General features: G+C 40.8%; 1 protein-coding gene across 1 annotated transcript; it reads right to left on the reverse strand.

Annotated features, from left to right (window-relative positions):
* Positions 1-8,777: 8,777 nt before the first annotated feature.
* On the reverse strand, positions 8,778-9,683 carry RFPL4B (ret finger protein like 4B; the record flags this gene model as incomplete). Its single annotated transcript, XM_082633779.1, has 1 exon — positions 8,778-9,683. The coding sequence occupies one exon, from the start codon at positions 9,681-9,683 to the stop codon at positions 8,778-8,780; it is 906 nt and encodes a 301-aa protein (XP_082489905.1).
* Positions 9,684-16,106: the final 6,423 nt, after the last annotated feature.

Raw genomic sequence — 16,106 nt, forward strand, 5'->3', positions numbered from 1 at the left:
TTCAACAACACTTTAAAAGGATCATACACCATGATCAAGTGGGATTTATCCCAGGGATGCAAGGATTCTTCAATACACACAAGTCAATCAATGTGATACACCATATTAACAAATTGAAGAATAAAAACCATATGATCATTTAAATAGATGCAGAAAAAGCTTTTGACAAAATTCAACACTCATTTATGATAAAAACTCTCCAGAAAGTGGGCATAGAGCGAACCTATCTTAACATAATAAAGGCCATATATAATAAACTCAGAGCAAACGTCATTCTCAATGGTGAAAAATTGAAAGCATTTCCTCTAAGATCAGGAACAAGACAAGGTTGCCCACTCTCATCACTATTATTCAACATAGTTTTGGAAGTCCTAGCCACAGCAATCAGAGAAGAAAAAGAAATAAAAGGAATACAAATTGGAAAAGAAGATGTAAAACTGTCACTGCTTGCAGATGACTTGATATTATACATAGAGAATCCTAAATATGCCACCAGAAAACTCCTAGAGCTAATCAATGAATTTGGTAAAGTTACAGGATACAAAATTAATGCACAGAAATCTCTTGCATTCCTATACACTAACAACAAAAGATCAGAAAGAGAAATTAAGGAAACAATCCTATTCACCACTGCAACAAAAAGAATAAAATACCTAGGAATAAACCTACCTAAGGAGGTAAGAGACCCGTACTCAGAAAGCTATGACACTGATGAAAGAAATCAAAGATGACACAAACAGATGGAGAGATATACCATGTTCTTAGATTGGAAGAATCAATATTGTGAAGATGACTATACTACCCAAAGCAATCTACAGATTCAATGCAATCCCTATCAAATTACCAGTGGCATTTTTTACAGAACTAGAACAAAAAATCTTAAAATTTGTATGGAGACACAAAAGACCCCAAATAGCCAAAGGAGTCTTGAGGGAAAAAACGGAGTTGGAGGAATCAGACTCCCTGACTTCAGACTATACTACAAAGCTACAGTAATCAAGACAATATGGTACTGGCACAAAAAAAGAAATATAGATCAATGGAACAGGATAGAAAGCCCAGAGATAAACCCACACACCTATCGTCAACTAATCTATCACAAAGGAGGCAAGGATATACAATGGAGAAAAGACAGTCTCTTCAATAAGTGGTGCTGGGAAAACTGGACAGCTACATGTAAAAGAATGAAATTAGAACACTCCCTAACACCATACACAGAAATAAATTCAAAATGGATTAGAGTCCTAAATGTAAGACCCGACACTATAAAGCTCTTAGAGGAAAACATAGGAAGAACACGCTTTGACATAAATCACAAAAAGATCTTTTTTGGTCTACCTGCTAGAGTAATGGAAATAAAAACAAAAATAAACAAATGGGACCTAATGAAACTTCAAAGCTTTTGCACAGCAAAGGAAACTACAAACAAGATGAAAAGACAACCTTCAGAATGGGAGAAAATATTTGCAAATAAATCAACAGACAAAGGCTTAATCTCCAAAATGCATAAGCAACTCATGCACGTCAATATCAAAAAAAAAAAAAAAAAAAAACCCAATCCAAAAATAGGCAGAAGACCTAAATAGACATTTCTCCAAAAAAGACATACAGATGGCCAATATGCACATGAAAATCTGGTCAACATCACTAATTATTAGAGAAATGCAAGTCAAATCTACAATTAGGTATCACCTCACACCACTTAGAATGGGCATCATCAGAAAATCTACAAACAACAAATGCTGGAGAAGGTGTGGAGAAAAGGCAATGTAAATTGATACAGTCACTATGGAGAACAGTATGGAGGTTCCTTAATAAACTAAAAGTAGAATTACCATATGACCCAGCAATCCCACTACTGGGCATATACCCAGAGAAAACCATAAGTCAAAAAGACACATGCACCCCAATGTTCATTGCAGCACTATTTACAATAGCCAGGTCATGGAAGCAGCCTAAATGTCCATCAACAGATGAATGGATAAAGGAGATGTGGTACATATACACAATGGAATATTACTCAGCCACAGAAAGGAACAAAATTGGGTCATTTGTAGAGACGTGGATGGATCTAGAGACTGTCATACAGAGTGAAGTAAGTCAGAAAGAGAAAAACAAATATTGTATATTAATGCATATATGTGGAACCTAGAAAAATGGTACAGATGAAGCAGTTTGCAGGGCAGAAATAAAGACACAGATGTAGAGAACAAACGTATGGACACCAAGGGGGGGAAATGGTGGTGGTGGGGGCGGTTTGGTGGTGGTGGTGGGATGAATTGGGAGATTGGGATTGATATATATACAGTACTATGTATAAAATAGATAACTTATAAGAACCTCGTATGTAAAAATAAATAAAATAAAATCCAAAAAAAAGAAAGAAATCACATCATAACACAGGCTTAAAATGGAAAGCTGTTTATTTCTGTATCACATTGGTCAAGTCAGAGGTGAAGTTCCAAGGCAAGTAGAGAGGCTGTGCAGCCGTCAGGGGTCCCTGTACACTTCATGGGCACAGGCTTCTCTCAGGCCCTGAGGCAGCCCCTTACCCTTATGGTCCAAGAGAGTCGAGCAGCAGGATGAAGGAAGAGACCACAAAGTGGGCAAAGAGGGAGAGCCAGCTGCTTCTTAAGAAAGGTTCTTAGAAGCTTGCCACGAGGAAGTCTAAGACTAGGCTGCATGTGGCACCCATACATATCAGTACATTTTAGAGTCTGGGCAGAATCTGCCACCTATGAAAGACAAAGAACAGCACTCACCAAACTCTAAGCGAACATGTACAGACTGTCCAGAGACAGTAGCCTCTTAAGAAGCAGAAAATCTCACTTTTTCCTGATTGCTTTCTATGGAAAAAAGGTGGCCCAGAAAGGCTTGAACAAGAACCTTTTTCTTACAGAGAGTCCTAAAACCAAATATTAAGAATACAGGCTTGGGTCATTATGGTGAACAGTCATTTTTATACACACTTTAGGGTATTATCAGGGTATGAGAATTGATGAAAATCTTGTGATCAATATGCAGAGGGGCTGGTGGTGGGCTAGAATGTCCATAATGTTATCTGAGTTTTCTAAACACACTGATCTAATCCCAGCTAACCTCCCTCATTCCCCCTCCCTTCTCTTCAACTGTTCCAGGGTTTTTCTAATTTGTTTTTTTTGTTTGTTTTTTTGTGGTACGCGGGCCTCTCACTGTTGTGGCCTCTCCCGTTGCAGAGCACAGGCTCCAGAGGCGCAGGCTCAGCAGACATGGCTCACGGGCCCAGCCGCTCCGCAGCATGTGGGATCCTCCCGGACTGGGGCACGAACCCACGTCCCCTGCATCGGCAGGCGGACCCTCAACCACTGTGCCACCAGGGAAGCCCTGTTTCGGTTTTTAATGCAAGAATTAAAGTTAAATTAAAACTAAAACGGAATTAAATTTTAAATTAATTAATGGACTTAATTCAAGAATGAAAATTAAAGTGCACTCTGTCCTCTAGTCCACTGGTTTCTAAGTGTGGTCCCCACCAGCATCACTTGGGAACTGATTACAAATGCAAATTTTGGGGCCCCACACCAGACCTACTGAATTCATCCAAGAGATTCTGAGGCACAATAAACTTATGGAACCAGTTCTTTAGTCCAGTGATTTTCAACCCTGGCTGCACACTGAAATCACCTAGAAAACTTGGAGAAGTACCACTGTCTGGGTCCCATCCCCGAGGTTCCAATTTGATTGGTTTAGGACGTGGTTTGGGGTCTGGGAACTTTTGAAATTCCTCACATGATTGTAAGGAGAAACCAGGGCTGAGAACCATTGCTCTGGCCGCTTATGTCATCTGTGTCTTTATGGCCAAATAAAGTCATTCAAATCAACTATGTCTTGGAGTGGTGGGGAACTAGTCTTCCTCCCAAATAGAGATGTTGAAGGTAGTGTAAGTTTTTCCCGTCCCTGTGACTCAGGTGGGAAGGACTGAGTTCCTCCTTCACCATTAGCCTTGGTTGGAGCTCAGCCTGGCCCTCACCCTTCTTTCCCTGCATCTCCACACCCTTTTCTTGTTCTCCTTCCCCACCTAGCCTGTAGTTTTAGTCAGTTATGCTAATTGAGGCAGGGTGGATAGGTACTTAATCAGTTTAGTCCAAGAAGACCACAGTGGAAAGAACATTATGTATAAAACATATTGCTTGGAAGGATAGTGAGGGAGAGGCAGAGGTAGATGTGAAAAAAAGAGTAAGGGGTATGATTCTGGCCAAGTTTGGGTGGGGAGGTATTTTATTAAGGATTCCCAGATGGGGGTAGTAAGGGCTGAGGGCTGGAAAGCTGAAATTTGAGAAGGGCTGTTGGAGGGGAGGTGGGAGGTGCAATAATAATTGATTGATACTATCCTAATATACCAATTAGCTTCAGAATTGTAATTATCCTCATACTACTATTGCTTTTTGAGGCAACCAGAGTTCTGTTCCACAAATTGACTCCACCTCTACCCCCAGAGCCAATTAAAACCTTTCTGTTGGGCTTCCCTGGTGGTGCAGTGGTTGAGAGTCCGCCTGCCGATGCAGGGGACGCGGGTTCGTGCCCTGGTCCGGGAAGATCCCACATGCCGCGGAGCGGCTGGGCCCGTAAGCCATGGCCACTGAGCATGCGCATCCGGAGCCTGTGCTCTACAACGGGAGAGGCCACAACAGTGAGAGGCCTGCATACCAAAAAAAAAAAAAAATCTTTCTGTATACATCAGTCCACACCACAATTTGCAACAGTGGGAGGGGTTAGCTGGGGGATGGGAAGAAGGAGGGAAGGAACTTACACAGATGTGTGAGGGGGATGGGCACACCAAGATGCTTTCTTCTATCAGTCCATAAGTAATACCAAACAATTGTTTCATTACTAAAAGACTAGTCAAAATGCAATACCTCTTCCTGAATAAGTTTAAAGTATTTTAAAAACTGGGATTAAAAAGATGTTTCCAACACGATAAGGAGTATGCTAAATAAATAGCCAACTTCACACGTCACCAAAGATACTAGATGATGTCACTAATTGGCAACAAATAGCACAATCTACAAGCAAGGCCCAGAGCTAAACAATCGAGATGAATTATCAAATTTAATCCATGTAACAATCCTAAAGGCTGGGTTTCTTATTAATCCCTCTTTACGAAGTAGGAAACTGAGGCATAGAGAAGTTGGATAACTTGTCCAGAATCACATAACTGAAAGTAACAAAAATAGGATTTGAGCCCTGGGAAGCTGGCTCTGGTGGAAAGAAAGCTAGTGCTCCTGGAGAGGAGTGAGGGGAGAGTGTGGCGGGGGGGGGCATCTGAGAGAATTTATTCCCCCTGACCTATTAATCCTTGCAGGGTTTAAGACAGGAATGACCTGATGGACAGTTTAAAAGAATCATTTTGGTGCCCGGGTGGAAGTGAACTATGGAAAGGCAGGGGTGGAGCAAGGAGGTTAGGAGGCTGTCACAACCGTCCAGATGGGATACGTGTGAGGTTTAGATTAGGGTTGTAGCAATAGACATGCTAAAGAGTTGGATATGTGAAACATTTTGCTAAGGAAAAATACCGATTGGCAACAGGATGAGAATGTGACCCAGCCCCCATCATTTCCCCTGGGCCACAGTGATTCAGATAGGAAAAAAAGAAACAGGCCAATCATTGGCCACTGGCATTTTCCCTTAATGTTTGATGAAGAAAAAAATCACTCAGGTCCTTTAGCTGGGATGAAGGAAAGCTTGAACTGAAATCCCCCTGAAGAAGAGACAGAAAGTCCCTTAAAGCAAATGGTTCTTGAGAGAAGCTGAAATATGCAGATTATAACACATACTGTTACCTCTAGTCCTAGGAAACTGGGGCTGCCTTCTCTTTAGCACTCAAAGACATGAGAAGCCCAGGGACCTTCCTAGCTTTTGAAATTGAAGTTCTAACCTATTGGTGAATTCTGAAATCAAATTAGTGTGTGAGACCAGCATCTTTTCTAATAAAATATAATAAAAGAAAATTATAGTGTTATCACTCGTCATAGGTATTGTCTCAGAAAACTTTTGTTTCAACAATACAAACACCTATTAAGGTGGATTGGGGTGGTCCCCACCTAGGCCCAGTGTCAGAGAAGGGCAAGGAGACCCCTGAAATAAAATCATATGGATCAAAAGGGAATAACAACAACAGCAAAACACCACAACTGGGCTGTCCCTCATATCCAATGGAGTTGGAAAGAAACAGGAGATGACAATTCTATTAGGGAATCATTGACCGAAACCGCTCGCACTGGCCAGGCACGATGAGTTGTCTCACCACAGGAGGTCCCGATAAAGAACATGGTGCTGCCACTGAAAACTAACCAGGAGAATTCGGGAGGGGCCAAAAGGAAGGAGGAGGCGCCATCCCATAATATTGTCCTACCAACCTCCCAGAATCCTTTGCGCTAGACTCCAGCTTGGCTGAGAGATATTGGCGCCACCAGGAAGGACTCTGAGTCAGACCATATATGGGCCAAGCAAGATGATTGGCCAGAGACATCCCGGAAACTAACCCTATTACCATAAAACCTGAGACTGCGAGCCACGTGGCAGAGCAGTTCTCCTGGGTTCCCTTACCCTGCAGCTCTCCGCCCAGCCACAGCCCCTTCCCAATACAGTAAGTCCCCTACATATGAATGCGTTCCGTTCTGAGAGCACATTCGTAAGTCCAATTTGTTCGTAAGTCCAACAAAGTTAGCCTAGGTACCCAACTAACACAATCGGCTATACAGTAATGTACTATAATAGGTTTATAATACTTTTCACACAAATAATACATAAAAAACAGACACACAAACTAAAGAAAACATTTTTAATCCTACAGTACAGTACCTTGAAAAGTACAGTAGTATAGTACAACAGCTGGCATAGAGGGGCTGGCACTGAGTGAACAGGCAAGAAGAGTTACTGACTGGAGGAGGGAGAGGAGGTGGGAGATGGTAGAGCTGAAGGATAGTCAGCAATAGGAGACGGAGGGCAAGCTGCAGTTTCACTCACGCCTGACGTTGACTGCACGGTTCCGGTTCCTTGCTGGATTCAATTCTATCTACCCTCTTGAGAAAACGATCCAGTGATGTCTGGGTAGTAGCTCTTTTTTTCTCGTCATAGATGACACGGTAGTGCTGGATTACACTCTGATCGGCTGCTGCAACCTTCATGTACTGTTCTACGTTCGGGTCCTATGACTCAAAAACTAACAGAGCCTCCTCAAATAAAGAAAATCCCCTTGCCATTTCCTGTGTTGTGAATCTCTTTGGTTCTTCAGTTACTTCTTCTTCCTATTGTCTCTTTTTGTCCCTTCTCTGGGCCTGCAGTTCCATCAGGACTTCATTAGTAAGCTCCTCATGTTGCACAGCAAGTTCCATCATTATCGCTTGGCGCTTCTTAGCAGTACCAACTACATCACCGCTGCTTTTACGCTTGCTTCTGGACAACTTGGGCTTGAAATAAAGATACTGTACTACTGTACTCTATACGGTACTGTACAGTAAAGTACACAAAAGCACAACCACTTGTAGAGGATGCACGTATGTGACAATGAATGCCAGACACGTGAACTAACTTACGTGATTGGACATGTGAACATATATTCGCATCTTTGAAAGTTTACAACTTGAAGGTTCTTATGTAGGGGACTTACTGTAAAGTCTTTTGCTTTGTCAGTACATATGTCTCCTCAGGAGATTCATTTCTGAGTGTTAGACAAGAGCCCACTCTTGGGCCCTGGAAGGGGTCTCTCTTCCTGCAACAATTCTGGGTCTCTTTGGAAGGGAAGTCAAAGTCAGAGTCGAGAACTTGTCCCAACCCAGCATTCCTAGGACAGATGCCACCTTGGAAGTGGCTGGCTCAGTAAAATTTTAAAAATACAACCCGAAAGCCCCTGAATGGTTTGAAAAGGAGCCATCATGAGCATTTAAGACTGGGGTGTGTGAAACTGCAGTCTAGGACAGTGTGGGTGTGATGGGAGGGGAGGGGCACAAACTACAGATAGGTTGTGAGAGGATCCAGTGTTCCAAACAGTCATTTCCCTCCTTATATAATTGATTCCAGAAGGTCCAGAATCTTAGAGAAACTGTTACTGGACCAAACTTGGGTCTGCTCACCCGTGTGTAGTAAAGCCAATCTACTGACAACGAGTTGTGGTAGAGGAAAGTGCAATGTCAACTGCAGGGCACCAAGCAAGGAGTCCAGGACAGATGCTCTCTGACTGACCCTATTGGCACCTTTATGGCCATCATATATACAATACCACTTTGACAACCACCCAATATGCCAATTATTGAACATTCTCATTAGGACAAACATGAATCACCACTAACTATATCTACCTCAGTGAAAGGTTCTTTGTCTTTAAAGAAAGCAAAAATAAAAAACAGTTCTTTCCCAGTACATTTGTCTCTCTCATTTAAATTTCATGTCAAAATATCTCACTCTGGCATCTCATTCTTCTTTTTCCCCAGACAGTTATCATTATCAGGAATTATACTATAGAAAAGGCATGAAATAATGAAAAAGGCATTGTTCCTCTCCACAAAATGTAATAATTTAATTTATAATCTAAAACTCCCCATTGTATATACTACAGAATAAATGCACAGTGTAGTCTCTGATCATCACAGCTGTTTGGCTGTGAGATATAATTATCCTCAAGTAAAGACTGAAAAACTGAGGCTTTCAAGTGCTTAATAACACCTCCTATACCCCATAGTTATTTAGCTGCAAGGTCTACAAAATACACCTTCAAATCAATAAAAATTGCTTAGCTACAAAGTCTACAAAATTGTCTCTTCTTGGGTCATTTTGATGTTTCTCACATCAGAGATCTCATTCACCTCACAGGACGTTTTTAGGAAGGGATGAGTTCCTGATGGACAGATGGTTAAGGGGCTACCATTATCACCTTCTCCGGGGAACTCAGGACTAAAGAACGGACACAAAGGCTCCAAACAGGAGAAATTACTGTGTATGTAGATGAGGGCATCATTGCTAACATCAAAAAACTTGATTTCTTCCAACTCAATATCTAGAAAAATTCCTACTTGGCTAAGGCCAGGGCTTGCAGGAATTCTAGTTTCTGGGATAGAGCAGGTATAGATTATTCCCGCCTTCATGCTGATGATCCAGAAGCCATGTTCAGAGGAAAAACAGCTCTTCCTCTTCCTGTCAACCGATTTTTTGCAGACCCCCAGAGCCCACTCATTCCCCTCTCCCACTTCTACCACCCAGTAATGACAGCCAGAGGAGAAGCACGGAGTGCCCAGGATACAAGCCCAGTATGCAAATCTCTGGGGATCTTCCATCAGGTTCTGGCAGATCTTCCCACACTGGACACTCCTTAGGTCATCAGAGAGGACAAGAAAGGGGTTGGCGGTGGCTGCATCCAGAGTTATGTCCTCCCAGAACTTCAGGTACTCATCATTCACATGCAGACCCTGCTCCAGTTGGGAACTGTGCTGTGTGATGAGAAGAATCAGTTCTCCAACTTGCCATTCCTCCAAAGGAGGATTCTCATTGATGCCTCGACATACGGGACAGATCAATTTCAGATCCTTCTGTTCTTCCATCCAAGTTTGCATGCAATGAAAGCAGAAACTGTGGGCACAGGAGAGAGCAATGGGGTTGAAGAAAACCTCCTGACAGACTGGACAGGCTGCTTCCTCTTGCAGACGGTTGGCCATGGTCCTTGAAGTCCACTCTTTAGCAGAACTGATCTGAAGTGGCCTTTTATTAGCTTCTGGGAGTGATCGGGAGCCTTCAGTACCTGATCTGCTCTTCAGTAGTCAGGATGTACCTAAATCCAATACAAAAATTAAATAAGGTAAATCTTTCTGTAGTTTAGACATGAAAGTGACACTAAGTCAACAGAGAATCATAGCAAAGGCACTGTCTGTGAGGAAAACTATCCAAAATTTAAGTGATCACAAGAAAGAGAAATAGGACAGTTGGACATTGTCTTTTCATGGGGGACAACTTACCTTGTCTGGAGACTTCCAGGTGAAGTCTTGTCTGCTCTGACCACAGCTTCTCCCCGTAGGAGGTGAGCCCAACTGGGTCTTTTTTTTTTTTTTTCCCAACTGGGTCTTTAACAGGAACCAGGAGCACAGTCTTTACCCCCTAAACAGTATTACTTTGTAAGTCACTTGCAGTTGAAGAAAAAGAATTTCCACACCTAAATACAATCATTAAAAAAAGAAAAGGCCACCTACTGAATGGGAGAAGGCATTTTATATATCTGATAAGGGGTTAACATCCAAAACATACAAAGAACTCATACAACTCAACATCAAAACAAACAAACAAACAAAAACCCAGTTTAAAAAATGGGCAGAGGATCTGAATAGACATTTTTCCAAAGAAGACATAAAAATGACCAACAGGCACGTGAAAATATTCTCAACATTGCTAATCATCAGGGAAATGCAAATCAAAACCACAATGTCACCTCACACCTGTTCAAATGGCAATCATCAAAAAATCTACAAACATGATACAGCCACTATGGAGAACACTATGTAGGTTCCTTAAAAAATTAAAAATAGAGCTACCATATGATCCAGCAATCCCACTCCTGGGCATATATTCAGAGAAAAACATGGTTCAAAAGGATACATGTACCCCAATGTTCATTGCAGCACTGTTTACAGTAGCCAAGGCATGCGAGCAACCTAAATGTCCATCAACAGATGAATGGATAAAGAAGATGTGGTACATAAACACAATGGAATATTACTCAGCCATTAAAAAGAATGAAATAATGCCATTTGCAGCAACATGGATGGACCTGGAGATTATCATACTAAGTGAAGTAAGTCAGACAGAGAAAGACAGACATCATATGATATGTGGAATCTAAAAAAAAAAATGATACAAATGAACTTACTTACAAAACAGAAGCAGATTCACAGACTTAGAGTATGAACTTATGGTTACCAAAGGGGAATGGACTTGGGGGAGAGATAGACTGGGAGTTTGGTATTGACATGTACACACTGCTGTATTTAAAATAGACCTAACAAGGACCTACAGTAATAAATAAATAAATAAATAATCTACAAACAACAAATGTTGGTGAGGATGTGGAGAAAAGGAAACACTTGTGCACTGTTGGTGAGATGTAAATTGGTGCAGCCATTATGGAAAACAGTATGGAGGTTCCTCAAACAATTAAAAATAAAACTACCATATAATCCAGCAATTCCACCCCTGGGTATTCAAAAGATAATTATAGCTAATGAGAGAGAAATGGGATAGTGGAAACAACCCAGACAGAAATGATTGCTTACATTGATTTGGGGACTTTCAGCTGATGCCCTGAAGCTCTGAAGTCTGCACTTCTACCTCTCCAGGCTTCTTGGTGAAGTGAGTGGGAGCTCAGACAATCTGGCTTTTTATAGTGCCTGGGGCACAGTCCCCGCCCACAATCAGGATCAAAGTCTAGGCCTCAAGTCTTATCAAGTGAACTTACTCTTCCGGGGCAAGATGATGGCATGAAATCACATGCCAAATTTCACAGTACTACAGTTATCCTCTTTGAGTTCAACTAGCGAACCTACTGCCATCTGAATGAGATTATCTAATTTCAGAGCTCAACTTTAAATAACAAAATATTTTAGAGATCAAATACAGAAATGCACTACTGAAATCTAATCAAGTCTTGCCTAATGTAATCACATCTCTAGTACAGTTGTTAGTGAACAGGATCTAGAAGAGTTTTCATATCCTTTGATTCAGCAATTCCTCTCTTGGAGGGTAGTTATTGAACAGGATAAGAAAGAGAGCAGCCACGTAAGCCTGTTGTCCTGCCATATTAATAAAACCTCCCTTTACTTTAAGAGAGTTCTAGTTTAAACAATAAATTATATAGTGTCTGTACTGGAAGTAGAAAGAGCAATGAAAATCATAATGAAGGAGAGCTAAGACACAATCATCAAAAAAGATGAAAACTCTAATTTGAAAAAATACATGCACCCCAACGTTCATGGCAGCACTATCTACAATAGCCAAGACATGGAAGCAACCGAAGTGCCCATCAACAGATGATTGGTTTAAGACAATGTGATATATACATATATATATACTGGAATATTAGTCATAAAAAAGAATGAAATAATGCCATTCGCAACAACATGGATGGACCTAGAGATTATCATACAAAGTGAAGTCAGACAGAGAAAGACAAATATCATATGAAATGGCTTATATGTAGATTCTAAAAAAAAAAAAAGATACAAATGAACTTATTTACAAAACAGAAATAGACCCACAGACATAGAAAACAAACACATGGTTACCAAAGAGGAAAGGGAGTAGGGGAGGGATAAATTAAGAGTATGGGATTAACAGATACAAACTACTATATGTAAAATAGATAACAGATAAGCAATAAAGATTTACTGTCTAGCACAGAGAACTCTATTCAATATCTTATGATAAGCTACCATGGAAAATAATCTGAAAAAAAGTATATATATAACTGAATCACTTTGCTGTATACCTGAAACACAATATTGTAAATCAACTACACTTCAATTCTTAAAAAATTAATTAAAAATAAATCATAAAGGGAGTTGGAAGGTCAATGAATTCCTGTTGCTAAGGGCAATCTAAGAATAAACACTTCCCTACAATACACGCATTCTGAATAACTTCCCATTTCCCAGAAGTTTCTTGTCCTTCTTGCAAGGGCAACTGCACATCTTTCATTGTATTTTTATCTATTGGCTGATTCCATTTTCATAAGTTAAACATCTATAGCAGTGGGTCTCAAACTTTTTAAAATCTTAATCTCAAGACCCTTGACACTCTTAAACCTGAGAACCCCAAAAATCTTTGTGTTTATGTGAATTTTATTTCTCCATATACACACCATTAGAAATTAAAACAGGGAAATTTTTAAAGAATTTATTTAATTCATTTAAAATAAAACCATTATATGTTAACATAAATAGCACAGTTTTATGGAAAAATAACTTTATTTTCCTTCCAAGAAAAATAATAATTAGTGAATAGAATACCACTCTTTTGCATGTTTGCAAATCACTGTAATTCCTGCTTAACAGAAGACAGATGGATTTTCACATCTGCCTCTGCTGATCTGTTGCGATATGTTGTTTTGGTTGAACTATGTGAAGAAAATTTGGCTTCCCACAGATATTTAGCTGGAAAGTGAAGAACTTGTCCTAATTAGTAGTAGATGTCCTAGTAGGGCCTCTAATGGTCAGGACCCCTCTGACCATTATTGGAGGACCATTGCTTTACATCAAATTTCATAACTCCAAGAGACAGCCCCAAATCTTAGTTTCTTGGCAACCAAAGACCCTAACGACAAACCCAACCATCCTTTTGTATGGCTTCTGCAATCTCAGAACTAATTCATATGATGTAGCTAAATATGAATCATTTTCCTACCTTTGCCCAATTATGATGAGGTTCCTTTCTTTTTTTATTTTTCTATTTAAATTATTTAACTGCGATGATGATGCCAAATCAGGTTGTTCTCTATAGCACTGTCTGATATCTAATAGGCTCTCAACAGATGCTTAACTATGACAAAAAGCATCATCTCTCATTGATGTACATTTTTCAGCCAGCTCTGATTGTGGCTTGATTATACACTGACTCGCTGGTGCCTCTGAGTCTTTGTCTGCTGGGAGAAATATTTCTTCCCCAGAAATACTTTAATTCCAGATTCTTCATTACTACCATAATGCTGAGCTCAGGAAGAAATGTCATTTTAAAATTTTTCAGGTACTGGAAATATTTGGAGCCACTTATCCGTAATGTCTTAATACGCTCATGACAACATATCAAAAATGTGCATGAAGATTTTTTTAAAATTTTAGAATAATTTTTAATTATCATTAGTGCTTCTACAAGTTAAGATTAAATCACAAAATGAGCTTGCTTCTGTAGCTTCCTGATTAAAAAAGAAATTGACTTTCACACATGCTACTTAGATAAGATGCAGCCTCTGGTGAGGGAGGGGGACATAGTCAGCCCTGTCCGGAATCTAACATCCCTACAAGAAGATGAAGTGTTTGCTTAAACCACAGTTTATATTTTTCATAAGGCAGCAGCTGTAGTGGGGCAACTTTTCACAATTAGCTTCCATCCCCTGGCATGGGACTTGACTCCTCTCTTCTCTGCAGCCCTGTTATACATTAAAGTGGACCCTTCTGTGTATCTGAAAGAAGATGGAGGGCACCTCTCTGAATTATTAATGCCACCAAAGCCCACTAATGGTGCTCCGTGCTCTCCTCTTCAAAAGGAGCCATGCTTTGCAGACCCGGTGAGCTCCACAAAGAGAATATTTTAGAATATGTAGAATGTTGCACTTCTGCACTTATTGTAAAGGACAGACTCTACAAAAAACGTCAAGGATGATGAGACTCCATAGTTATATACGTGATAATATGTAATCCGTACTCTAGTCCTATTCAGGACCTCTTATATTTTGTTCCTCTGGTGGGTTTTCTTGTCAAAAATACTGAGAAAAAAATTGAATAATGTTTATGTGTTTTATTCACAAAGTGTGTTCCTATCTGGATAAGAACTGGCCACAGAGGTGCTTATCTACAGCAAATTATCTGTAAAAATAGCAAGTTCTAATCTGGGTCTCTATGTAAATTTCAATGACCTTAGGCCACCCACCCTCAAGTAAAGAAGTAATGCTTAGTCACCCCAAGTAGCCTCACCCTTCTGTCACCTTGTAGGTACGAGTCTGAGCAGAGGCCACAGGGGGTCAGTGTGAATTTGCGTGAGTGGTGATTGTGCAGGAGCAATGACAAACATGTGACCCTGCCTCTGGTGCTGTTTATCTTTGCGATCTCTAGCGCCAAGTATAAGTGTTTTCAGATTACCCATATGTTTTCTCCTCTGCTTTAGGGCTGATGAAATATTTTTATGTAGGTGAGGAAGCCCGAGTCAAAATAAATTTCCTTTCCCCCTAACTATCTAACGTTCAATGTTTTTGTTTGTTTGTTTTTTGATATTATTGAACGCAGCCTGCAAATCTCTTCAAAAGACCTGAGCCGCCCCGCCCCGCCCTGCCCTTGGGAAATCCAGGTAATCAAGGCAAGCCGCCAGCAGTCCCGACCTCGGGCAGGGCTCATCAGCCTCCCGGAGGTCAGAGACTGCAAATCAGGCTCAGGAATAAGGCGAAGATCCATCCTCGATAACTCCATCCTCCCCGCAGGCATCCTCCTTGGTGGCTGCCCACTGCTGTTCGAATACAGACCAAAATGCCGCCCCTCTCTCTAGCCTCATCTTCTGAAATCCACAAACCCTCCTTTCAGTCCTTTCCCCGTGCTCCCTGCTAATTCAGGACAGGTCAGTTCTCTCTGGCTGCAACCAGGTTCAGCCAGCCACCCAGCTAACACCTAGTCATGGTTCAGATACAGCTGGAGTGTCAGTTCTTCTGGGGAGCATTCCCCAGTCTAGGTCAGAAACCCAGTTTTTGTTTGTTTGTTTGTTTGTTTGTTTTTCTTGGCTGCAGGTGGGATTTTAGTTCCCCGACCAGGCATTGAACCTTGCCCCTTGCAGTGGAGGCACAGAGTCTTAACCACTGGACTGCCAGGGAAGTCAGCCCAATTATATCCTCTCATAGCACCCTGCATACTTCCTCCAATAAGTTATCACTATGTTAGGTTTCATTTATGGATGTGATCTCTTGATTCATCTGAGGTCCCTCACATTATTAAATAACACTTACTGAGCACTTTTACTGTGTTGCCTGGTATTTTTCTAAGTATGTCACGTTTTCTAGCATTGAATCCTTGCAGCTCAGAAGGTAGGTGCTGTTATCATTTTAACTTCTCAGATGATGAATTTAAAGTTCTACTGTCAACAAGCTGTGTGACCCTGGTGCGTTACTAAACTTCTCTTGATCGCCTACCTCTAGTGTTTCACAGGAGACAGAAATAAAATTCTACCCTGTTAAAATCAGTGAATTTTATGCATACAATCCAATCCAACTGAAGCTCAGTTAAAATAGGTGTTAATCTAATTCTTTAGCTTCTGGAACTATATGGATCCATGCTATCTTGATAGTCTCATCAGACTTCATCCGGGGATTGAATACCCTGGATCCCAGCTATATTTTC

The sequence above is a fragment of the Mesoplodon mirus genome (assembly GCF_964341445.2).
Source record: "Mesoplodon mirus genome assembly, chromosome: 10".
NCBI classification, from domain to species: Eukaryota; Metazoa; Chordata; class Mammalia; order Artiodactyla; family Ziphiidae; genus Mesoplodon; species Mesoplodon mirus.